The 26409-nt window shown below is 44.1% G+C and overlaps 1 protein-coding gene across 1 annotated transcript in view; it reads right to left on the reverse strand.

The window, feature by feature from the left end:
- The window catches only part of LOC121158785 (prolyl endopeptidase), a 119829-nt gene that overhangs the window by 58402 nt on the left and 35018 nt on the right, over positions 1 to 26409 (reverse strand). Inside the window, exons 6-7 of the mRNA XM_040983833.1 lie at positions 20122 to 20243; positions 6186 to 6291 (exon numbers count right to left, since the gene is read on the reverse strand). Coding sequence (XP_040839767.1) covers positions 6186 to 6291; positions 20122 to 20243 — 228 coding nt within the window. The remainder of the gene's footprint in view (positions 1 to 6185; positions 6292 to 20121; positions 20244 to 26409) is intronic.

Here is a 26409-nt window from a genome sequence, read left to right on the forward strand (position 1 = left end):
GCACTGTGCGTCCCCACCCAACGGCACCATTGCGGGGTATATCCACCCATCACCCCCACACTGACCCTCAACCATGGAGAACCGACTGCAGGCTTCAACTCCCACCACCCCTGCCTTTGCCAAACATTCAGGGACAGCCCAGCTTAGGCTCAGGATTCCTGCTTTCATTTTTGTCTTGGGTCTCTATGGCTTCTCCACTTTTGCACTAACGTCGCTACGTACTTGGAAAGATGTTTTATATACATTTCATAGCATTTACTTTGCTTCAATTGGAAGGTTTTCGGTGTACATAATCAGCTAAACTCCCTTGCAATTAATTTTCTTGAAAGGTTAAACTCTATTACTAAGATACAATTTTATTTTATTTTTCAGTGGCAAGCTGTTACTTCAAAAGACTACTCAGCAGGTGAACCATTCAAGGGTAACTGTATTGCGGCTAGCATGAAACAATGCTATGCAAAAATAAATGTCCCCACTACGTAGACAGACACACACACACACACACACACACACACACACACACTCTCTCTCTCTCTCTCTCTCTCTCTCTCTCATTAACCAGAAATACAAAATGTCTAAGGTAACCAGAAAGGTCCCATTTGTTTATAAGAAGCATGATAAAACAGAACTTTCTTGACTATGACATTTGTAGACATAAAATCTTGGTTCGGTGAAATGTCAGATTCTTTAACTGTTCCCCTGACAATAAAGCATTTCCTGATGTGAAACCTTTACACTACAAAGTAACCAGCTTAGGGCCTCTGCCTGAAAAGGTCTTGTAGCCAGTGGTATTTTCCTCACATTCCTGGCCTCCCAAGTCACTACAGTATGTAGCAAAGGTAAAACACAATAGAAACGTCTTCCCCACTGTTACCTAATCAGGGGAGTCTTCAGACTCCTAAATAATGAAGTTCCAATGAAATTAGAACAGTAGGTTTATGGCCATGATTTGTCGGAAGCATTTAACCTTAGACATAAAGATGGGAATCACAATCGTAGAGTTACACCAACCCAATATACAACGTGGAAAACAGTGCAAAGGACAGGCTTTCCCCCTGGGGTGTGCTAGGAACCAGAGCCCCTGAGGTCCCCCTGCTCTCCAAAAACCTTGATCCTCCGGGCTTTGATAGAAAAATAACTTGAGAGAGAAGGTATTCAGTTGAATAAGGGGACTCATTCATTTTTAGTACTCACTAGTTTGAATGCTGTTAGTCTAAATGAAAACCAGGAAAGCTACTTCTAAAAACACTTGATCCTAATATTAGTTCAAATAATGAAATTACAAATCTAAATCAGGATTATTTATATCAAATTTGAGAAACAAGCATATTCACATATATGCATTTATCTACACTATATATACTCACATATATGTGTATATACGCATACAGTACACATAGTCTTAATTTAGAAAATGGTAGAAAAAAATCCTAAGAAAACCCAGACATAAATGATTTTCTTGGAAGGTTCAGGGTGGTTAATTTCAACTAATCAGCAGCCATGAATCACATTAAGAATCACAGGACTCTAGACTCAGCTGTCCCTGCTACTGCAGAACCAATAAAATGTCACGCTAGCCCGATGTCCTCAATGACAGCTTGCTGACACCTTGCTTCTTTTTTGCTCCTTATTTGAACTAAGCAGCAGCAGCAAAAAAAAAAAAAAAAAAAAAAGCAGTGCCAAGTCTTATAATCAAATAACACAAACTAAAAAAAAACAGCATCTGGAACTCATTTGCTCGGCTTCACAAAGCACTACAAGCTAAGCAAAGCTACCAGGGCCCCTGGCAGGAGGCAGTGAGCAGGAAGATGGCCAGCAAGGATGGCCACCATGCACAGAGAGCCCTGTGGGACTCTCAGCTGGCCTGGGGTTTTCCCTGTCTTTACACAGTTCTGCATTCCTCAGGCATCTATCTCTATTCTTAAGCCCTTTGGGCTTCTCATTCCAAAATGCAGTCAGGCCGAAGGCCTTCTTGGGACAGACAGCTTGGGAGAAGCCATGTAAGTGATGTGACATAGTTCTCAACAAAGGCAATTTCCTGGTATCTTATTAAAGAGCTTGGTGGCATAGTGGGTAAAACTGCAATCTGCGACACTGGATTCCATATGGGTACAAGTTTGAGTCCTGGCTGCCCCATTTTGGATCCAGCTCCCTGCTAATGGCTTGGGAAAGCCTGTGCTAGATGGCCCAAGTGCTTAGGCTCCAGAATCCACATGGCAGACTCAGGTGCAGTTCTCAACTCCTGGCTTTGGATTGGTCCAACCCCAGCCATTGTGGCCTTTTAGGGAGTGATCCAGCAGATGGAAGATCTCTCTCTCTCTCTCATTTTTTCTCTCTCAAATAAAAATAAATGTGAAAACATTAATTTGTATGGAAGATGCTGATAATGCTTCCTGCCTTTCAGGAAATAAAGACTGAAAGTTACAGCACAAGTGCCTGAAGAGTGCCAAAAAGGGCTTGGATCTCAGTAACGTACCTTTAGAAGATGCACGATAGTGAATTTAATTGTCACCAGTTACTCAAGGTTAGCTAAGATGTAAGTTAATATGTGAAATAGCATTTAAATTAAGTGTTTTTCTTCCCCCAAAAAGGGTAAGAAAATGGGAGAGTGGGTAAGGAAATAGCAAACAAAAGGTGCTGGGAATTGGTAATGATCTCCGATCAGGCCCATAAATCCTAGAACTTTTAACTACCAATCTATGGACTCACGCATTTTCCCTCATAGTCTTCCACCAGACACGCACCTACTTACGTTCGTTTTGACTGATTTTTTTAAGTGTGAATTATTTCTTAAAAATAAGTTAATATCAAAATTTGTATCTCATGATGAACATTTTTTCCCTGAAGAATGTCCACACCCTAAGACTGTTCTGAGCTACCTATAAGCCAACTGTGGTGACCCCACACCAAAGACATCACACACTTCACAGCCCACTGGCTGCCAGGAACCCTGCTAGCTCAGCCCTTTCTCTTGCATTTCTGTTATTCCTAACAGTTTTCAGAGATGTAGCTCTTCTCTTCCCCCATGGTAGATGCGAACACATTAACACACAAAGAAAAACAAATTTCTCAGGATCACCGATTATTTAGTGGTGGGGCTGAAATCGTGGTCTTAAGGCAGCTAGTTCAGGGTCATGTGCTTGAAAGCCATACTTCCCCCCACCCAGGTGTTCCCTTCTGCCCTCCTGTGACATTCACCTATCAGCACCTGGAATCTGAGAGGGGGCGGGATTGCACTGTTGTGTAACCACTCCCCTAGCAAGCCCTAGCACTCCATCACTTGGCCTCCCCAGTATCTCTTGCTCTCTGGCTCCCCAGACACTCTGAGGACAGGCAGACAGGTAGCCCCCGAGCATGGCCCTGTGTGTCTGTAGTCCTCACCCTCTGTTCACTGCCTGGGTGAGTCAGTGAAGATGCTAATACTAAGATGCTTTGTATTTCTAATGTGTGTACTATCAGGAGTTCCAGGAGAGGTAAGGCCTAGCAGTAATGGAATGTGGGCAGAGAAGCCAGGAAAAAAATGAATGTTTGCAGCTTTCTAAGTGTGTCCAGGTTGTTCACTGCATGTCCCTTAGAATAATTTATATTGTTGGGGAAGCTGGGACATAGGTCTTCAGTTTAACAAATGGGTTTCACGGTAATGATTATTTGTACCGTTCAGGGTTTCGATTCAGACGGGACTGTCACACGGATTTGTCATTTGCTATTTCTAGTGGGCCCTGTTAGCACCAACTACAGTTAATAAAGACTCTTTAATACATCTTAGAGTAATCTGGCATGATCATTCTTGCACTCCACAACAAAATGAAAATTCAAATCTGATTTGAATGTCTTGTGATTATTGTCTCCATTCATGCTGTGGTAAACTGGAACAACTGATACATCTTTATGATCACTCTCCACCTGCTGTCTTCCCATTTCCCAACTAAACACAGTCTCTGCGACAGTTAAACTCTCTCTATACGGAGGTCATTGGTGGTCACCATGCCAACTCACAATGAATGACTGAAACAGACTGACAAACAAGCGAGCTCACCCTAATCCCACTGTGCTACATTGCCTTCTGAACTGAAGTGCTGCAACTGACATCCATTTACTCAATCGCTACAACTCTCAGGAGTATTCGGACCTGCACAGCTACGATTCCAAAGAAGAGCTGTTCTGGGGTTAATGCGAGCCCCAAACTTCATGACACTAAAGCAGTGACTTTAAGACATCAGGCACTGCACTTAGCCTCCAGCAGCCATCACTGGCACATACCGAGTCACGCCCAGCTGTCAGCACACAGCCGGGCAGCTTCAAGTCCACCTCCCCTGCTACTCACCCCCCATCCTGCTTTCTTGACCACAGGACTTGACCTACTCTTCCCAACATCTGAACACATATCCTGAGCCGTTTAGTAAATCCGGGGGATGGAGGGGATGAAATCAGGCTAGTGTCACCTCTCGTCTGTGCTCCTGCTCTCCCTAAGGTTTGGGGGAACTCCCTGTGATGCATGTTTGGCTTCGCTGATGTCCCAAGTGAATCACTCAAACTCCCATCACCGAAGCGCTGCTGGAGAGCTAATCAAATTTCCTCATCAGAACAACTCAACAGGAGTATTCTCAGCAGTCTGAGGGGCCCAACACAATCAGTTGAAACCCCAGGACAGAGCCAGGGCTTCCCCAGACAGGAAATTCCGCATGTGGACATGCACTACAGTCGTGTCCTTCCTGACCCATCACCTGACCTGGGCATCTGCAGCTAACATCCGTCACCACCAAGGGGGCCAGTTCCTGGCAATCTGCGTGCTACCATGTCTCTCCCGCTGCTTCTGTTCCTCCAACCCAAACACTCCCAAATTCTCAACACCTCACCAATACAAACGCCTTGGAAGAACCTGAACAAGAATGCCTGACTCCTGCAGGATGCTGAGAGTCATGGGCCCGACTCAACGTGGGATACACACAGTCCTAGAAGCTAATTTCCCATCAAGACAAAATGACCTATTCTTCTGGAACAGTTACAGAAAGAGAGAGGGGGCAATGTGCAGAGCAGTCACTGCTAACCCGTTCTGTGGTCTTGCCTCCTCATAGAAGGTATACAACAATCCCCCTAGCAGGCACAGGATTCCTGGTGTGACTGCCTAGCAACTGAGGAAACATCAATATGGGAGGAAGGCCAGGACCTGCCTTATTCTGTCAGTGACATCACAGAACTGGAGTGCAACTTCACTGTGATATTAACATATACGGACTTTGGCTTTCTTTTTTTTTAATTTTATTTGTTTTTGCAAGGGAGAGAGATACAGAGAAAGACAATGTTCTCATTACCCAAGTCACTGCCCAAGAACAGGGCTTGGCTAGGCTGGGAAATCAATCCAGGGCTCCCACATAGGTGGCAGGCACCCAATTACCCAAAGCGACACCTGCTATCTCTTTTGGGTGTACAACAAGCAGGAAGCTGGATTTGGGAGCAGAACCAAATAAGGGACCCAAGTCTCAGAAACAACTAAAGCACAACACCAACAACCTGCCCTGTGGGTATTTTGGTTTTTATTCCTCATTTCTGGCTCATAATCCTCGCAGCCCTAGTTACTAGCAACAAGACGTTCTTTTCCCTCCAAAGCCTCAACACTCTGACCCTTCAATCTCTTCTTCCACCCATTCCTTTTTCTATTCAAGACAGATCACAGTAAGTAGATGTTTTTCCACTACAGAAAGTAAAAATTCTGCTCTACTCTTTCTGGGTCTTTCTGTCTTAACAGCTAGCCATACAGAAATATTCTGAGAATGGATCCTAAGCCCTAGGAGGGGCTGCCTCACGCCCAGGGGGCAGGAATGCTGCACAGGGAGGGTTAGAAGGTTCTGGAGAGACTGAGCTTTCCAGCAGCTTCCGCTCAGGCTCACAGCCTCAGAGCTGGCTCATGCTTTCTGCTTATTCCCACTTGTACATGGTGATCCATGCTTTAACCATGCTTATGTAACACAGTCCCCCAAAAAACCCAAAGGACAGGGTTCACAGAGCCCCCATCTAGAGAAAATGCCACAGCTGGCCAATGGTTAGTTTCAATCAGTTTCTCCCTATTTAATGAGATAATACTGAAAAACAAGCCAAAACAGGACGAGAGAAATTTTCTCAGAAATGAATAAGAAGACTCAAACTGTTTTCTGGGTATAATGATGTAAGTCTGAAAAAGAACTCACCAGTGATGCCGTTGGGCTCCTGCTGCAGATCACAGTACCACAGTCGGTTGACGGGGTCACATCCCTCCCGTATGGATAAGAGGACATAGCGACCATCATCGGAGAGCTACGAAGAAACACAGTTCAAGGGGCTGGTTAGAATACATGTCTTGTGAGACTACTCCTATGAACTGAATACATTAACTCTCAAATACAGTGTCTGTATCTCAAACTTATGATCTGATAAAGTAACAGAAAAAAGATGAACCTGCATTGTGCCATATTACACTAAATTACACTAAATCTGATGTTTCAGATTTTAACGTCCTTGACTGTAATGTTTCTTGAGGTGTGATGTACTTTACATGCTGTTGATCTAAATGAGTACACATGAGCAACATGGGTGTGGATGCAAGAAGTCACGGAGACTCACACTGGCCACATTCACAAGCTCCCAACAAACTCATTTTTTTTAAAGATTTATTTTTATTATTTTTTTTATTGGAAAGGCAGATATACAGAGAGGAGAGACAGAGAGGAAGATCTTCCGTCCGATGATTCACTCCCCAAGTGAGCGCAACGGCCAATGCTATGCCGATCCAGGAGCCAGGAGCCTCTTCCGGGTCTCCCACGCAGGTGCAGGTTCCCAAAGCTTTGGGCCGTCCACGACTGCTTTCCCAGGCCACAGGCAGGGAGCTGGAAGGGAAGCGGGGCTGCCAGGATAGAACCGGCGCCCATATGGGATCCCGGGCGAGCAAGGCGAGGACTTTAACCACTTGTGCCACCGCGCCGGGCCCTCCCAACAAACTCTTGCTATGTGTTTATCATCTTCCCCATAAGATGTCAGCAATAATACCTTTTAAAAATCTAAACTTAGAAGTACTTGTTTTCTTTAATACTGTGAATCAGAAGACTAATTAGTAGCAAAATGAATCTCGATTAAAAACCGAAATAAAATATTGTTTTGAGTTATTCACATCAACACAGATGGCATGAAATCATATATACAAAGGTTCTTCAAAAAGCTCATGAAACTAATATTGACCTAAGTTCTACTGCAGATTTTTTTTCATAATACATATAACTAATCCATGTTGTATGTGTAAATCTACTTCATTTACTTTATGTGATCTATAAACTATACAAATGTATGATTGTCTCACAGTTAACTGACCCTTCCATCTACCAACAAATGTTTAGATTGTTTTTATTTTTTACTGTGATAAATAATTGTTAAGGGTCTGGCGTAACAGACTAGTGGCTAAAGTCCTCACCTTGCCCATGCGGGGATCCCAAATAAGTGCTAGTTCTAATCTCAGCAGCTCCACTTCCTATCCAGCTCCTGGCTGTGGCCTGGGAAAGCAGTCAAGGACAGCCCCAAAGCCTTGGGACTCTGCACCGATGTGGGAGACCCGGAAGAGGTTCCGGACTCCTGGTTTCAGGTCAGCTCAGCTCCAGCCATTGTGACCACTTGGGGAGTGAATCATCAAACAGAGGATCTTTCTCTCTGTCTCTCTTCCTCTCTGTGTATCTGAACTTCCAATATAAATAAATCTTAAAAAAAAAAAGCAGAGTTACTGAAAGAGAAAAGAGGAGGGAGTGGAGACAGAAATCTTTACCTACTAGTTCACTCCCCAAATGGCCTCAATGGCTGGAATTGGGACCATCTGAAGCTAGGACCCAGAAGCTTCATCCAGGTCTCCACTGTGGGTTCAGCACTTGGGCCATCCTCTACTGAATTCCCAGGCTCATTAGCAGGGAGCTGAATTGGAAGTGGCGCACCTGGGACTCAAATTGGTGCCTGTATGGGCTACTGACACCACTGGCAGGGATTTTGCATACTATATCAACATTCTAGTCCACATGAACAATTCTTTAGAAAACCCAAACTTGTCTATGCTCTAACGCGCTACCCAGGGCATATAAACAGAAATACAGTAGTCTGCAAGTAGGAATTTACACATATTCAACTTTGGCATAAGTTGTCAAATTGTTCTCCAAAGTAACTGTACCAATTTACACTTTAACCTAGATTCTTAACAGTTTTATAGGTCAATTAGGCTGGGTCACAGTGTTCTGATATTGGGGAGTTATCCTAGGTGTGACAATGATGGTATTTTAAAGAGGAGATTACATTTCTGTAAGTAGATTTGGAGTATTGCAGACCACACTCTCCAGCACGTGGATTAGGCTCATCCGGGCATTTGGCAGCCTTCACTGAATAAAGATTAACTCTTTCCAATCAGGCAAAGAATCCAGACAGCAGACTACTCCTGGAGTCAACTGTTATCTCTTCCCTCAGTCCCCATTCCGGCAGGCTGTCCTGCAGTTAAGGGACTCACCAAGTCTTCACAAGCATAGGAAGAAATGCTGTATAATCCTCCTCCTTCAGTATAGTTTTTTCTTCAAGGACACTTGAAGTTCATTGGAAATGGAACTAAAATACGTTCCCGGTGCTGTAACACAATGGGTTAAGCCACTGCCTGGGACACCAATATCCTGTAGGCAGGTTTGAGTCCTGGCAGTTCCACTTTCCACTCAGTTCCCTACTGATGTACCTGGGAAAACAGTAGATGGTCCAAGTGCTTGGACCCCTGCATCCATGTGGGAGATAGAATTTGACTCTTGGTTTCAACCTGGTCCAACCCTGGTTGAATCGTGAAACAGCAAATGGGAGTTCGCTTTCTGTCTCAGTTCATGTCCCAGTTGCTCCAATTTCAATAGAGTTCCCTGCCAACGCACCTGGGAAAGTAGGGAAATTGTTTAAGTTCTTGTCACTCACATGGTCAACCCAGAAGAAAGATTTTTGTATGTCTCTCTGTGTGTATGTGTGTGGTGTGTGAGTGTCTCACTCTGACTTTCAAAGAAATAAGTAAGTCTTCAAAAAAGATGATTTCCAGAGGGAGGGAAAGGTAAGAGGAAGACTGGCTAGAGTTCCAGAACAGAGTTAGAAGGAACAAGCACGGTTATTACATAGCATATGTCGAGGACTATGACTTGCAACAATAAGAACTGGAAGAGAGGGGCTGGTAAGGCTAAATACAAAGAAAACAAAAAGAAATGGATGTTGGTTGCCTGGTTTGATTGGCTTATGTTGGGTATGTGCTGAATTATTGAATTTTCTGTTCTTTGTTTCATGTGTAAATGTTTTCCAAAATCTTTTGCAAACTGTAATAACTTTAACAATTTTTTTATTATTATTATTTTATGATACGGTTCCATAGGCTCCTGAGATTTCCCTTATCCCCTTCTCAATTCCCTCCCCCGAGTTCCCCTATATCAGTACTCAAGTATAGTTCTTCATACAAAGTCATTTGTTCATCATTATGGGCATGGAAATGGCAGAGAATCCAGCATCCTATTGTCAAGATATAGTAATACAAACTATAATAACTTTTTAGAAGTAATTTATAATCAATTCCATCATTTACCATTTCAAAATCTGTTGTTACTGACTCACATTCCTCTTGGTAATAACCCATACTTTTCTGCTTCTTCATTTTTGTAAAACAATCCTTTCACTGAATGCTGGACATTTTCAATGTTATCTGGATTGTTTTGTTAAATAAATTTCATCTGCATAGGGCAGGTCCAGCATTGTGGCACAGCTGGCAGTGTTGGTATTCCATCCTATATGGGAACTGATTTGAGTCCCTGCTAATGCGCCTGCGAAGACTGCAGAAAATGGCTCAAGTGTTTGGGTCTCTTTAACCCAAGAAAAAGACCCAGATGTTTGTTTGAAAGGGAAGAGGAGAGAGGGAATCAAAGATAATCTCTATCCCTCCTTCTCTTTTTTTTTTTTTAAAGATTTATTTTTATTATTTTTTTATTGGAAAGGCGGATATACAGAGAGGAGAGACAGAGAGGAAGATCTTCCGTCCAATGAGCGCAACGGCTGACGCTATGCCGATCCGAAGCCAGGAGACTCTTCCGGGTCTCCCACACAGGTGCAGGGTCCCAAAGCTTTGGGCAGTCCTCGACTGCTTTCCCAGGCCACAGGCAGGGAGCTGGAAGGGAAGCGGGGCTGCCAGGATAGAACCGACGCCCATATGGGATCCCGGGTGTGCAAGGCGAGGACCTTAACCACTTGCGCCACCGCGCTGGGCCCCCTCCTTCGCTTTCAAACAAACAGCACCTGGGGCACTAAATTTGGTGGTGTATCAGTAGGATGCACTTCAAGGCTTAGTTTTGCCAAGGTAAGGTCTACAGCCTCTCTGGGGTTCCTATCAAACACCTACCTTGAGTGATTACAAGGTCTTTTCACTCTAATCAGAATGCCAAAGTCTCCTACCCATCTTTGGTAGTTATCAGTTTACAGCTCCCTTGCTGTTCTTAGCCTGACCCAGGGAGCTTCACTTAACACACACAATGCTTAACCATCAGCCAAAAACAGAAATGGATCTCAAGATCTCAAGAACGGATCTGAAACCCTTAGTGGCTGGATTCCCACTTTCTGATGCTCTGTCCTGCACTCCCAGTGGCTTCAGCCCCCCTTAATACCAATATTGGGGTTCTAGTTTAGCAAGACCAATACACTGAGCTCCTCCTTGTGCTGGAGTCCAAAAAAGAGCTCTGGGCAGAAAGTCGGAGCAATGGCAGGTCTCATCTCTCTCAAGCACCAGTCTTGGGCTGTCTATTGACCAGTACATGGAATACCAGGCCAAGCTGTTTTATACAGTGTTTTAGCTGTATAGGGGCAGAAGGGCCAGCCCAGTACCATTTACAACACCACAGCCATAAGCAAAATCTGTAGCATGCCTCAAATGGAGCTCTCACAATCTTACTTAGTTTTGTAAAATTCAGTGTAAGACTATTGTATAAGCATTGATTGTGACTTGATGTTGTACTGGTTTTCACATTTTAAATTCTGAATGTCCTATTTTCCTGGCTTTTCTCTCTTTTTTCTTCTTTGTATTGTATCAAGACAAATTTCTTTATGAGTGTTTTTTCTTCTTTGATTGGCCTGGGAGCTGTATGCTCTAATTTTCTTAAGTTTATATATATATATAAAGAACAGCAACCACACAAAGTTTTGTTAAACAGGATTGAAAGCAGCATCATTAATAATACTTCATCCTTTTGTTCTCTTGTCCTTTAAATAAAGACAGAATCTTTATGGCTTAGAGCTTAAAGTCATGCTACATCAATCATAAGTGATGGCTAATTCAGTCATAGCAATTCCGTCAACAGAAAGATAAGGCAGCAAAATTCCCTGCAGGAACCACACCAAACCTTTGATGACAGCTGTCTCAAGCACATCTAATGAGTTTTTTGCAGCATTTCTGGCTGGACTAAATGGTTGTAGCCATTTATATTTAATCTAGGGCAAGAAGTCCAAGTACTTCACTGTTCAAATGCCAATTAAGTCAGTCTTTTTCTCTATTCTTTTTGTCACAATCCAGAAATGTTCTATAGTCATTAAAATTGGCTAACCAGAAAACAAATTTAAATTTCAAATTCTCCAATCTCCAAGTCACTTATATGAAACTTCAAAAACTTTGTGGAAAAGCGGAATGAAAAGGTTAATTCAATTCTTCCCTACATTGGCATCTCCAGGGTGGCATCAGAGGGCCATCTCAGTCTCCAAGCACTGACATAGTGTGACAGCAAGGAGTGGTGCACACCGCGCCCCCCCAAAACCCCTGCCCTGCCCATGAACACAGCAGAAAAAACTGAAAACATTTACTTTACCCACCTGCCTCCAATCCCAATCTTTCAAACCCCAGTCCACCCTAATCAGTGCCCAATATGGGTCTGCAACCCCCTCGGTCATGTAATCAGTATTAAAGAAATACTAATAATGTTAAGTTCATTTGGTGAAACCAAGTCAAAAACCACACAGCTTTCTCTTCATATACATTTTCCAAGAACTTTAGAAGACACCTCATACGCAGGAACTTCTGAGATTTTTTCTATACCTAGAAAACTCATCTTTTAATTTCATCTTCCTACAAATGTATACTTCAGGTGCAATGACTGTGCTCCATAGAAGCACAATCTGATTCAAAAACACTGACTGGTAACTGATTGCAACAGTAGCCAAACCAATCCTAGATTTGTGCTTTCCATAGCTTCCTTCTGGTTTACGCCTATTGTTTTAATTTTCCTAATGTCAAAATCGTTTCATTTCCTGAAAAGCTACCATTTACATAACAAATGTAACAAAAAACCAAATTCTAAAAACGACTATACATTTACTGACCTAAAACCCATTACTTGCATTCCTAACACAATCTACAGGGGTGAAAACTAAAGCGCTCCCAATGTTTATGACCGCCAACTTTTAACATCCAGGTTTACTTGGACAATTTTATTCTATGAAGTCATCTACTGAATCACACTTATAGTACTACTTAAATGTAATTAGAAAACATTAACCAAGTAAGAAGCATCACAACTATACCAATACAAGTGTTTGAACAGAGGAATAACTCCGATGTAAAAAAAAAAGAAAAAAGAATGTGGCATTCTACAGGTGAGCAAAGCAGCCTATGGTTAGTACTGACCACAGGCTCAAGGGCAAAAGCCTTATCAATAAAATACAGTCCTCTGCCCAGTCTGGACAAGACTACTGTCACCAAAGGCAGCTGGTTCACTGGGAGAACCTGGGTGTCAGCCGACTTTCCATGTCCTTTACTGAAGGCAGGCTCAAGGCCCCAAGCACTTTCCACTTTTTCAGGCTGCACCAGCTGAGGCTGGGAATTCAACCCATACCGACCGAGGGGCTGCCAGGTGCCTGCTGCAGACCTTAGCTTCTAAAACACAGAGATAAGCAGGACAGGCCTTCAAGAGCTCAGGCTCAGAGAGGGGACACAGCTGAACACAAAGACAGATGAGTCATTCTGTCAAACATCAACAGGGAGAGGCATTTAGCAGAGAGGGCCATTGGGGGAGAAAACAAGACCTCAAAAAGGCTTCCAGGAAAAGGACAGCTCCTATTTGGTTCTTAAAGCAGAAGCAGGAGGTAGAATCCCACTAAAAGTGATGGGCTGAGACTTTTCCAACTTTATACCTGCCAGGCTGATACAGAATCCAGCACAAAGAGCCAAGTCTAACCTGCCCGCAAGCAACACACATCTCTTCTCTCGTGCTTGCACACACACCACCCATGCAGGATCCCCTCTGGCACTAAGACACTCCTCCTGTCGGGTGCAGGGGGCAGGCAGCACGAAGCTAAGAGCCTCTCCAGGACTCCACCTCAAAGGAGAACGGCACCTTCTCGAGGTCATGCACTGTGTCAGCCTCACCCTGCAGCAGGATTGGTTCACATAGGATGAGAAGACCCTGAGCCTTCACCCCCAGTCCAGAGTCCAGGCTGCAGCGCTGACATGCCATGAGAGCACCCTCAGCAGACCAGCCGAGGCCTCTGCAGGGTCTGTGCCACAGCTCAACTTCTCCCTCTGCTGTCTGCATTCCCCAGCACGGAACAGGGAGAGACTTGCAAAGGGCTCCAGGTGAAGTTTCCAGCATACTAATTTCTAATACTACTGCTCAGGGATCCTGGCCCATAATGGCAATGACCCAAGGGTGGTACTTTGCCCCACAGCATGAGGCACAACACAGTTCATGGCTACTGCTCTTGCACTCCAACTCCTGGGCCCCTCTCCCCTGCCTGAGTCCTAAATCAACTAAAAGCGAAATGGAACCTAACAGGGAGGTCCAAGCTATCCACACCACTGTTGATAAGGTACACACTGCAGAACACAGCTTAGAGCCATGAATCAGCCAAGTGGCGAGCACCCAACCTCTCTCCTGGCTAGCCACAGCGAGACTGTGATGACCAGCACTCCTCTGCAGGCTGTCAGAGGAATGGGGAACTAAATGTTCCCTTCAAACACTGGGCGTCTCTCACCCTGGTCATTTTATGATGGTCTGGGCAAACCCTTCTAAGTACTTGGCCTTGATTTTTGAAGAAAGCACCGAGCAAAAGCTGCCACACTCACTGTCATTCCTCAACACAGGACAAAAGGGACAGAGGAACACCACCCTATATTATTGCAGAAGCCATATTTATTAACAAATTTTAATTGTGCATACATCAGGCAACATGGAAAAATGGTAACGATTAGCAAAGAAAATTCCTGAGAAGACATCAAACTATCAAACTCTACTAGACAGAGAAATTTTTTAAGAGCTTATTTTGTTGGATTCACACTTGCTACTCTAGCAACTCGCATTAACTCAGGCCACAGAGTGTATTCAGAAATGTAACATCTACAAACCCAAGAATTAAAAAAACCAAAACAGCAGCAGCAGCAACAGGGCTTAAAGAAAGCAGCAGCAACTTGAGCATGCCTCAAGACAATCTACTCTGAAATTAGTGCTTTTATCAAGTACCTGCCGTTAATGTCTCATGTGATTCATGCAGACAGAGGGGCTGGCCAAAGCTACCCTTGCCACACAGGACACTGTTGGCTCCCCTGTCAGGTCATCTGAGAGATGTTAACTCTTATATCAATGTAAAGCTTATATAGAAGTGAATCTACAGAAATAACAGTGCAACAGATATTAATATACAAATCACTGCAATTTTCTTGGAGAATGTGACTTTTAATATCTTAAACAACGGGGGCTAGGACACTTGACTCAACTGCTTAATCCTCCACCTCCAAGTGAAAGCGTCATATATGAGTATAGACTTGTGTCCTGGCTGTGCAGTTCCAATTGAGCTTCCTGCTTGTGGCCTGGGAAAGCAGTCGAAGATGACCCAAGCCTTGGAACCCTGCACTAGCGTGGGAGAACCAGAAGAAGTTGCTGGCTGTTGGTTTCGGATCAGCTCAGCTCTGGCTGTTGTGGCCGTTTGGGGGTTGGGGAGGGGGGAGGTCAACCAATGGATGCAAGTGTCTCTCCTTCTGTGTATCTGCCTTTCCAATAAAAACAAATAAATCTTTTAAAAATATTTTAAACAATAAATCCATATAATCATTTGTTCATACTCCAAAAGTTTAAATACCATATCATAATGAGGAGAGCCAAGGTTTTAAAATAACATAAGCAAGCCTTTCTTTATAACCCTCATGTTACAAAAAATTTAACACAAAAGCACTTAATATTTAGAACTGCCAAGCATTTAACCATCTATAAAACATGTGTCCCTCAGAACAAAAGGACACAAAACTGATATCTACATCTACATAGGAACATGGACTTTCAGGAACTATATTTTCAAACAAAAAAAAATCTAAGCTAATTTCATGGGCATGAAATTTCTTAACCACACATGATTTTTCCACTTAGAATCCAACAAAAAGTTTTTACGTTATTTGACTCTGCATATACTTCTTCAAAGTATTTCCTTTTATAAGTTATTATGAAAGAATTAATTGTGTAATTGAAGAAGTATCTGAAAAAGCAGTGAGACTTGAAATTGTCCTGGACTTGAACAAAAGAAGTTAAGTGGATTTTAATAGCTTTGAATGTTAATCATGTCGCTCTCAGAGCGGGAGACTTTATCAAATGTACTTCACAGACACATCTGAATTCCTTTCCTAAGTGTTGTGAAGCGTAACAACATCCCCTTAATAATAGGTACGTTCCTAACATTTAGGAAAACTTTTAAATTTCAAACTACTGCCAATGACAACTTTTCAGCTATTGTACTTAGTCACAGATCTGTAGCCAAGACTGTTGGCAACAGAAGTGCAGGGTTAGCCTGAAGCCTAAGTGAATGTACATGACCTCAGCCATTTCTTTTCTTTTTTTTTTTTTATTGGAAAGGCAGATATACAGAGAGGAGAGACAGAGAGGAAGATCTTCCGTCCGATGATTCACTCCCTAAGTGAGCGCAATGGCCGATGCTATGCTGGTACGAAGCCAGGAGACTCTTCCGGGTCTCCCACGCAGGTGCAGGGTCCCAAAGCATTGGGCCGTCCTCGACTGCTTTCCCGGGCCACAGGCAGGGAGCTGGAAGGGAAGCAGGGCTGCCAGGATAGAACCGGCGCCCATATGGGATCCCGGGTGTGCAAGGCGAGGACCTTAACCACTTGCGCCACTTGCGCCGGGCCCGACCTCAGCCATTTCTAAAGGAGCCAGTACTCAACAAATCAAAGTAGTTAGCATTTCCAGTACAGCACTCCCCCCATCCAAGGTTTCGCCCTCCAGGGTTCCTGTTATTAGTGACAAATTGCAGTCCAGAGACTTTAAATGGAAAGTTGCAGAAATAAGCAATAATTAAGTTTTAATCTGCACACTGTCGTGAGTAGCATGATGAAATCCTGCACTTTTCCACTGAGGCTGTGCATCAGCTCTTCCTACAGTGTATCCACACTGTGTACACCACTCACCTGGCAGTTGTTCAGTAGCTGTCCCTGATGCACAGATTGACAGCCTTCAAATTACAGTGCTAGCGTTCAAGTAACTCTTACATCATTTCAATTATTGCTTGTTAATGCTATTCATCTCTCACTGTATCTGTTACAAACTGGCATTCATAGGGAGAAGAACTATATTTCAAACTGGCACTATGTACAGCTCAGTTACCCTTTGAGGATGTTTGGGGCGAGGGCTACTGCTGAGAGGGGGTACCACAGCCATCGGGGGGCTACTGCTGAGGGGGTACCACAGCCACCGGGGGGTTATTGCTGAGAGGGGGTACCACAGCCATCGGGGTTGGGGGGGCTGCTGCTGAGAGGGGCAAAACAGCCAACAGGGGAAAAGCAGCCAATGCAAACACTATATTATGTGTTGCCTGGTGTGCTAGAAACTATGAGACAGGAAAATCAATTCAAAGTGCAAGAAATAATGGGTCTTGACATTACAATTCCCAACCTCCCTGCCTGTCGTTCTGGCAGATAACCGTGGTTACACATGAATATACTGTTTTTTTCCTTTGCTCCCTTTCTGGACAGGAACGAAGGCCAGGGGAGCAACATGACCTACAAGCAGGCTGCTACCAATGCTCTCTCACCATGAGCCTGCTTTTCTTGCTTCTCGGTCTCTCCTTGCCTTTCCGATTGTTCCGTCACTCAACCACACTGTGGAGATTTTTCTATGCACTCCTCAGCATCACGGGCTCTAGTGTATTAGGCCATGCTAAAGGATGAGAGGCCAGGGGCAGCCACATGTCAGGGCTGCCTAACGGCTGGTAAACACAGGACCTGGCCAGAAAGAGGGCTCCAGGGAGGTCACAGATCCCACAGAAGATCACTCAGCAACAAGACGGCACTGCGCATGTTCTGGAAGGTGAGGAAGCTTTGCCAAGCCTCCTGTGGGGGAACTGCTGGAGGGGAGGAGGGTGAGTAAAGGGATTTACAAGAGCCAAGCAGCAAGCAACGCATTTTACATGTCCCTGTGTAATGTATGAGATATAAATAAGTATTTAATGGCTAGGGATCTCAAATGGACACGTCAACACAGCTTGTGGAGTTGTGGGCACCAAGGAAGCACAGGGTGACCTGCTTAAAGAAGCTTTTTTTCAAGATCAGGCATTTTGGCACAGTGGTTGAAACGCTGCTGGGGCTGCACATTCTTTTTAAGAGTGTCTGGGCTTAAATCCTGACACCGTCTCTGATTCTAAATTCCACTGATGAGCACCCTGGGAGGCAGCAGGAAGCAAGCCGGGTGGTTGGGTCCCTGCCACCCAAGACCGAGTCCCTGGCCACAACTAGTGTGGCCTTGCCCTGGCCACTGGGGGTGTGGTACCAGAATGAACGAATCAGAGGATTGGAGATCTTTTCCCATTTTAATTTCAAATAAATACAATAATAATTTTTTTAAAAACCCAAAGAATTACACATAAGTGAATTAGGTTTTCATTCAGCCGCAGAATATCAAAGAGGCTGCACATTTCTCCTTGATCCTTCCAAAAAGGACTTGATGCCTTTTCACAATCTTCAGTCCACAGCACCCTCTGCTGGAAGCTAAGTCCCAAACTGTCTGACTTCGGAATTACTGGTTTTGATAATATCCCCCAAATGCTCTCAGTTCACAGTAACAGAGACTTTTTTTTTAAGGTCCAGCAGAGCCTTCTAGAACAGGGAAGTGTCTATCCTGCCAACATGCTGTCCGTTCTCAGAGTCCATTTCAGATACAACGGGCACCCCTGTCCACACCAGCCATGAGTCCGTTCTCCCTCAGAGCTCCCGGTCTTGCTGAGTAAAGCACTCAGGAGGGGCTGAGTGCAGGAGGCTGGCCAGGGCACCTCGGATAGCAGCTCAGAACAGAGGTGACCACAGCCTGTGCTTCCAGGATACAGCCACCTGGACACGTGTCACTGTCCAAGGGGACCAGGAAGGCTGCTGGCCTCAAGTCAGCTTGTGAGGTTCCCTGCTGGACGAGCCACGAAGATGTGCGGGAAGAGCAGAGACGCCCAAGTCTCAGGGAACTCCTGCTGGTAATTGAAGCTGAAGCAAAACGCCAGCCACCACAGGGAAAGATGCAGGAGAAAAGCTTCCAGAACCAGGCAGGTTTTCCTCAAGTGGCACTCTGGTGTGGATACAGTCCAAGATCATCCTCTGAGAAGATGTGGACTGAACTGCAGTCCTGTGAGAGGCAGAAACTTAACCTCACGGTGGTGTTTCAAGTGGAGTCTCAGAAGGCGATCAACATTGGGAAAGGTCACATGGGTGAGTTTCCCCAAGACTGGATCCTCGTGGCCTTAGGAGGGAACAGAGATCAGAGACACACCTGCATGCTATGTGATGCCCTGAGCAGCCCTGGGACTCCGCCAGGGAGACAGAATGGCCATCACCATCTGGGGGCCTTGAACTTCCAGCAGAGTGAGGTCGGTACGCTGCTTTTCCCGATAGAGGCCTATCTTAGGTCTCCTGTTGTTTGCTGCCATCTGGACACACATGCTGACCCCGCCAGCAGCCCAGAGGGACTGTCGAGCAGTTTCATAACATTCCATTGCCCTCTCTAACCCCTGCTCCCTGCATGGCCAAAGCTCAGTGTGGAACAGGAAGGAGGCAAGTGAGTCAAACCCACAGCTCCGCTCCAGCCACTCCCCCAAAGCCACACCGCACTAGTCTCAGGCCAGTAGCTCTGTCCTCACTCAGGAAACCATTTTGGGGGGGTCTGTGAAATGCTACAATAAATCCTCGATCCACAGTCTCTGAAAGCTCACAAAGCCCCAGAGGAAATGAAGGAAAAAGATCGGACAGGGAAGGCAAATTTGTCCCAAGGCTGCAGAGACCACAGGAGAATAAAAATCTCCCACTTTGTTTTCCAGCTCATGCCCATCTAAGCAATGGCAGCCCTTTATTCACAGACACTGTCAGAGCCATGAGTCGAAATCTAGTCCCAGGATGCTCCCCAAGACAAGCACTTGAGAGAAAGAGGGAGCACAACAGGTGCAACATGTCTTTAAGGTTATAAAGAAGAGTGCTGTTTTTCTCTAAGATGCAGACAATCGTTCACTGATATCCAGTTTAGAAAAACAATAAAACATAAAAAGAGATTTTGAAATATAGCATATCAATGTTCACAGATATAAACTATAATTCCTGTCATATACTATCATGAATCTGACCCTCAGTGGAAGTAAAAAGTTAAAGTATTTCTTTCCTACCAAAGCTCAAATTATCTTTCCGAGAAGAGGTGAGGTCATGAGCTGAAAAGTTTGCAGTGGATTCATATTCTACACCAAAAATGAGGTAAGACCTTTCTAAAACACTTAGAAAGGTTCTTGTTCATGACAAACACTCCTCAGCACACAGTAACAAACTAACAAAGCACGCTCATTCTCTACACAACCCTGCTTCTTCACAGCTGAACCTCAAGATACAGAGCAAAATCTCAGCTAGTAACTTGAGAGACACCTTGTTTCAATACAGGTGGGTTCCAGTTAAGACCCCTAAGCAAAGTGCAAGTGTTTCCAAGAAGGAAAAACATCTAAATTTTAACAAAGGAAAACTCACTCCCAGGGCTTATGCCATTCATAGATATCTTGAAATGGCAAGGCAACATGCACCTTCAAGAAATAAGGTCTTTGAGGGTAAGACTGCACAGTGTACAATACCTCAACGCCACCCATCCATTTAGGCTCATCCGGAAACTCAGCACACAGAACATCTTCTGATTGCTCCGTCCCCAAGACATGGTAGTAGAGCTTTTGGTGGAGATTGGTGGATGTCTCTGTACCTGTGGGAGTTAAAAATGTATCCTGAAATGATGTTGGCAATTTTAAGAAACCTGCTCTACCCATATTGTACAATGCTAAAACATTTAACAAATTAATTACTTGCAGCAGGACACAAGGTTAATGTACAACTTTGCTATACCAGCAACAAACAAGTCCAATTTGAAAGTAAAAGCACACTACATTAGGACTCAAGAAAGACTCAATATTCAGTTCTGCTCAATTTGATCTATAGATCCAAAGCAGTTCCAACCGAAATCCCTGCAAGTTATCCTATATATAACAATAAACTGATTCCAATGTTTATATGCACAGGCAAAAATACCCAGAATAGCCAGTACAAGACTGAAGGAGAATCAAGCCGTAGGACCAACACTATCTAACACTAAGGGTCACTATGGGGTCACAGTGACCAAGACGGCATGGCATTGCCAGACTACATGACGGATCAGTGAGTCAGAAATACACCCATGTACATAAAGGAGCAAGGGTAATACAATCACAGCCTTTTTGACAAATGGTGCTAAACTGGACATCCAAATGCAAAGAAACATCTAGATCAGATCTTCTTACATGCTCCTCAAAAGTTACCTCCAAACAGATCACAGGATGAAGGGTACAACACAAAACTCCTAGATGATAACATGAGATCACCTAGAAGATCTCTGGTACAGTGGTGACTTGTTGTCTCTAACAAGGAATAATGCATGACAGAAATAACTGAACACTCGTGCTCACTCCATGACACCGTCAGGAGAACATAAGACAAGACAGACTGGGAGTTTAACATTTCCCAAAGATGTAGCTGCTAGACGACTATCACTCAAAAAATACAAAAGAAAAACAGACAACAAAAACCAAATCACTCTTTAAACAATTTATGGGAAAGGCAGAGTGACAGAGACACAGCTTTTCCATTATCCAAATGCCTTAACAGCTAGGGTTGGTCCACTCAGAAGCCAGGAGCCAATAACTCCATCCTGTTCTCTAGCGTGGGTGACACAGGCCCAAGATCTTGGACCATCATCCAGTGCCTTCCCAGGTGCAAGAAGCTGGATCAGAAGTGAAGCACCTGGGACTTAAAATCTCACTGATAAGGGATGCTAGCATGACAGGTGGGGGCTTAACAGGCTATGCCAGAACACCAGCCTCACAAAGAACACTTGAAGTTCAACGTTAAGAGAAAACAACAACCCACCTAAAAACTGGGCCAAAGACCTTAACAGATACCCTGCCAAAACAGATTTATAGGTGCCAAAAAGTTCATGTAAATGGAATTAAAAGGGAATCTATTTTAATGCAAAATGTGCTTGGCTTTTTGCATTTGATAGTCTTCAAAAAGTCCATGCTGTTGTGGTGTAGTGTGCCCTCAGACAGGCTAAGAGGCAGTCAGGGTTGTCAGTTCCTGGTGAAGCTACCTTTTAAAATATAAAATCTTGCTTCTCCCTATCCTTACCCTTTCAGGTGCACATTCTCCCTTGCTTCATTCCCTAGTCCTCTTGAGGGAGAATAAAGACAGGATCACCTCCCATCTTAGATTGTCAGGACAGAATCAGGAGACACAGCCCACACCTACACCCATCTCTGAGTTACCATCAAAGAGATGGCGCCTGGGAGGAGGAAGAAACCAGTCACAGCCTTCTGATGTTTTGCTCTTTCTGCCCTTTGAGTGGCTCATTTGGTGCCTCTCGTGAACTGGTCTATACAGGACACCACTTCCACCATTTCCTCAGGTTTTTTTTTTTCTTCCTTAGAGTCCTCTCCTGCTGCTCTGGCAGGAGATCTTAGATAAATCTTGCTTTGCACATTGAAGTTGTCCACATGAAGAGTCTTCTTTCGTGTGAGACAAGAAACGTGGCTGTTGTTGTCTTTATGGTTGAATTCCCCACAACAGTAGCATGCTGACTTGTCAAGTCAGCATCCCAGATCACAGTGATTATTTTGTTAGCAGACAACTGTTTCAAATCCATTTCTGCTAAATGTGCCTGGAAAAGCAGCTCGTGGCACAAGTACTTTAGTCTCTGTCAACTACCTGCTATGACAAGGCCCAGTCCTGGCTGTTGAGGTAATTTGTGAAGTATATCAGCAAATGAATATATCATTTTTTTTTAATTCCTGAAAAATGTGTATTATAAAAAAACAGTTAACCCAGGGGTTTCAAAAATTTTTGCACCAAAATAAACATTTCTTACTTCCATTTCTTATGAACTATTTGAAGTACTGACTGGCAAATATGCATAAGAAAAGATGCTCCCCAGGCTAAATCACCCAGGAATTGTAAATTAAACCAACAATGGCTAGATACCACTACACACCTGGAATGCCAGAATCCCCCAAACAGAGCAGCAGGAAAGAATGTAGAGCAACAGGAGCTCTCATTCATTGCTAGAGGTAGGAATACAAAAACATACAGCCACTTAAGAAGAGGGTTTGTGGACAGTCTTTGTAGATTTGGGGCAGCTTGTAGCAGGTTAAGTCAACAGGTGCAACACCAGCATCTCACATGGATGCCAGTTCATATCCGGCTGATTGCTCTACTTTGAATCCAGCTCCTTGTTAATGCGTCTAGGTAAACAGCAGAAGATGGTCCAAGCACTTAGGTGCCTGTCATCCATGTGGGAGATGTGGATTAAGTTGGTGGCTTCAATCTGGCTCAGCCCTGGCAATTGCAGCCACTTGGGGAGCAAATCAGTGTATGGACGATCTCTGTTTCTCCCTCTTTCTTTCTGTAACTCTGCTTTTCAAATAAATAAATAAATCTTTTTTAAAAATATGCTCTTGTTTACTATCTAAAAGAAATCAATCTGAAGAGTATGTATTGTATAATTCCAAAATAGGTAGAACATTTTTTAAAAGGCAAAATGATGGAAATGGTTAAAAAAAAAAAAAAAAGGAAGGATGAATGAGTGCAACAGAGGGGAGTTTCAGGGTATTGAGATCACTTTGCATGACACTTACTACCATGCCAGACATTACACATTTGTCACAACCCACAGAATGTACAACAGGAAGAACAAACCCCTAGCATAAACTACAGGTGTTACATGATAATGATTTGTCGACGTGGGTTCACTGATTATAACAACTGCATGGCTCTGGTTGGGAACATTAATTAACAGGAGAGAGAACCGCATGTGTGGAGCCACAGCTTATATGGAAACCCTGGTACCCTTACTGGTTTTAGAGACTAGAATGAAACTGAACTTAAGTTATTTCTTTATGAAAATAGATCAGGGGTCAGCACCATGGCATAGCACCAAAGCCACCATCTGTGATGCCAGCATGCCAAATGGGTGCTGGTTCACATCCTGGCTGCTCTGCTCCCAATCTAGCTCCCTGTTAATGTACTTGGGAAAGCAGTGGAAGATAACACAAGTCATTGTGCCCATGCACCTGTGTGGCAACTTTGGATTAAGCCATTGGCTGCCACTTGGCTCATGCCCAGTTGCTGTGACCAGCTGGATAGTGAACGAGCAGGTGAAAGATCTCCTTCTTTGCCTCTCCCCTTCCATGTGTAACTCTTTCAAATAAATAAATAAATAAGAAAGAAAGAACGAAAGAAAGAAAGAAAGAAAGAAAGAAAGAAAGAAAGAAAGAAAGAAAGAAAGAAAGAAAGAAAGAAAGAAAGAAAGAAAGAAAGAAAGAAAGAAAGAAAGAAAGAAAGAAAACGGACTAAGTTTCATCAGGTAAAGCCATTGCCTGCAGTGTCTGAATGGATGCCGGTTCAAGTCCCAGCCGCTCCACTTCTGGTCCAGCTTCCTGCTAACCCACCTGGTAAACAGCTGAAGATGACATGCACATGGGAACCTGGTTGGAGCTGCAGGCTCCTGGCTTTGGCCTGGCCCTGTCCTGGCTGATATGACCATTTGTGGGAGTAAACCAGCAGATGAAATCCTCTGTCTCTCTCCCTCTCTGCCTCTGCTTCTCACTCTATAACTCTGCCTTTCAAATAAAATTTTTCAAAAATAAAAAATTTCAATTAAAAAAAATGAACTGAACTTTCATGGCAAGGAAACAAAACGAAAAGTGAGATGCTGGCATACTGTTAAAAAAGCTTTCTGACACTGAGTTTTTCCAGGAACACTGGCCCACGCTGAATAGTCCAGTTTCATCTGCAAGGACCCCAAGGTAGGTCTGAGATGTTCCTAACGGTCTCCACATCAGAAAGCAGCAAACCACAGCTGTGAGAGGATGTGGGCCTCCTCCAACCAATCACAACCACACAGACTCTGCCACTAAAGCTGAAAGCAAGTAAAAACTTACCAGCTTTCCACAAGATAGCACAATGACATTGTTCTCTAGCAAGCACTGGCCAGCTACAGTTTTCTTTGGCCTCCCAGGAATTTGCAAACATCCCGAAATTCCTAACTAGAATACTCTTAACACAGGCAGTTGCCTCAAAGCAGAGTGTATGGGTATGTTTTAGTTTATATTTAAAAAAAATTTTTTTTTGAACAGCAGAATTAAATAGAAAAGATTTTCCATCCACTGGATCACTTTCCAAAAGACCAGTATGGTCAGGGTTGGCACAAGCCGAAGTCAGAACCCAGGAGCATCTACTGGGTCTCCACATGGACCGCAGGGACCCAGGCACTTGGTCTCTTCTGCTCTTTTCCAGGAATCTTAGCACGCAGCTGGGACAGAAGTGGAACAGCTGGAAAGTGAGTCAATGCACATATGGGATGCTGACCTTGTACGTGGTGGATTAACTATGCCACAACACTGGCCCTGAATCTGACATTTCTTATTTATAAAACTGTGATGAAAATACCTACTTCTTTCATTGCCTGAGACTGTACAGGAGAGCGTATACATAAAGTATCCAGCACGGTGCCTGCCAGCTAATCAGAGCTGAATATAGTTCAGTTTCCTTGAGCAACTGAATCCACCAAGAACTTAGAGATAATTAGAAAAGATGTACTGATCTCTACATGTTGGGGTCAAGGCATATAAAATGTCAGGGGATAAAGTACAAAAGACTTACTGCAAAACACGGTGACTATTGTTGATAAGAACATATCCTGTGCCTCAGTGTTGATCTCCACATGTCTTTAACTTATTCTTTCTTTTTTTTTAAAGATTTATTTATTTTTATTGCAAAGTCAGATATACAGAGAGGAGAGACAGAGAGGAAGATCTTCCGTCCAATGATTCACTCCCCAAGTGGCTGCAATGGCCAGAGCTGAGCTGATCTGGAACCAGGAGCCTGGAGCCACTTCCGGGTCTCCCACATGGGTACAGGATCTCAAGACTCTGGACCATCCCTGACTGCCTTCCCAGGCCACAAACAGGGAACTGGATGGGAAGTGGGGCACCAGGAAGTAGCATTGGTGCCCATATGGAATCCCTGCACATTCAAGGTAAGGACTTTAGTCACTAGGTTACCATGCCGGACTCAAACTCACTCTTTTATTTTACTTGAAATTCAGAGTTACAGGATGACCAAGAGGGAGAAAGATGACTGCAACAGCCAGGCCTGGGCTCATCTGAAGCTGGTAGCCAGGAGTTTGTTCAGGGTCTCCCACACGAGTGCAAGGGTCTAAGCATTTGAGCCATCTTCCACTGCTTTCCTAGACCCAGCAGGAAATTGGGTAAGAAGGGGAACAGTGAGGACTGAAACTATATAGGAAGCCTGTGCTTCAGGCAGAGGATTAGCATGCTGTATCATCCCCAACCCCACCTTAACTAACCTTAACACCCCTATAGTTCACTGCTACGAGAAAAGCCTATAGGGGCAGTGCTGCAGTGCAGCTGGAACAGCCACAGCCTGCAAGGCCAGCATCCCTTACGGGGACATGTTCATGTCTCAGCTTCTCCACTTCTGACTAGTTCCCTGCTAATAGCCTGGTAAAGGCAGAAGATGACCCTTCTGCTTGGGCTGGTTCCCAGCTTTGGCCTGCCTGCCCCATCCCTGACTTTTGCAATGAAAAATTATCTCGTTTTTTTTTTTTTTAAATCAACTTCTCTCCCCTATATTTCTGCCTTTCAAATAAATACCTATTTCAAAAAAAGGATTTTGCTGCAGTCTAATCAAAAGGCAGCAAAACCTCAACAGTCAAAGAAATGAAAGCACTACACACGTATTCCCAATTCTTCTGGCAGGCCAGCCCAGCCATGGATGCCAGAGCAAGTCATCGAGCAGCACGGATAGCCCTGCAATGACTGGGC

The sequence above is a fragment of the Ochotona curzoniae genome, unplaced genomic scaffold, assembly GCF_017591425.1.
Source record: "Ochotona curzoniae isolate NIBS_2020 unplaced genomic scaffold, NIBS_Ocur_1.0 contig_3819, whole genome shotgun sequence".
NCBI classification, from domain to species: Eukaryota; Metazoa; Chordata; class Mammalia; order Lagomorpha; family Ochotonidae; genus Ochotona; species Ochotona curzoniae.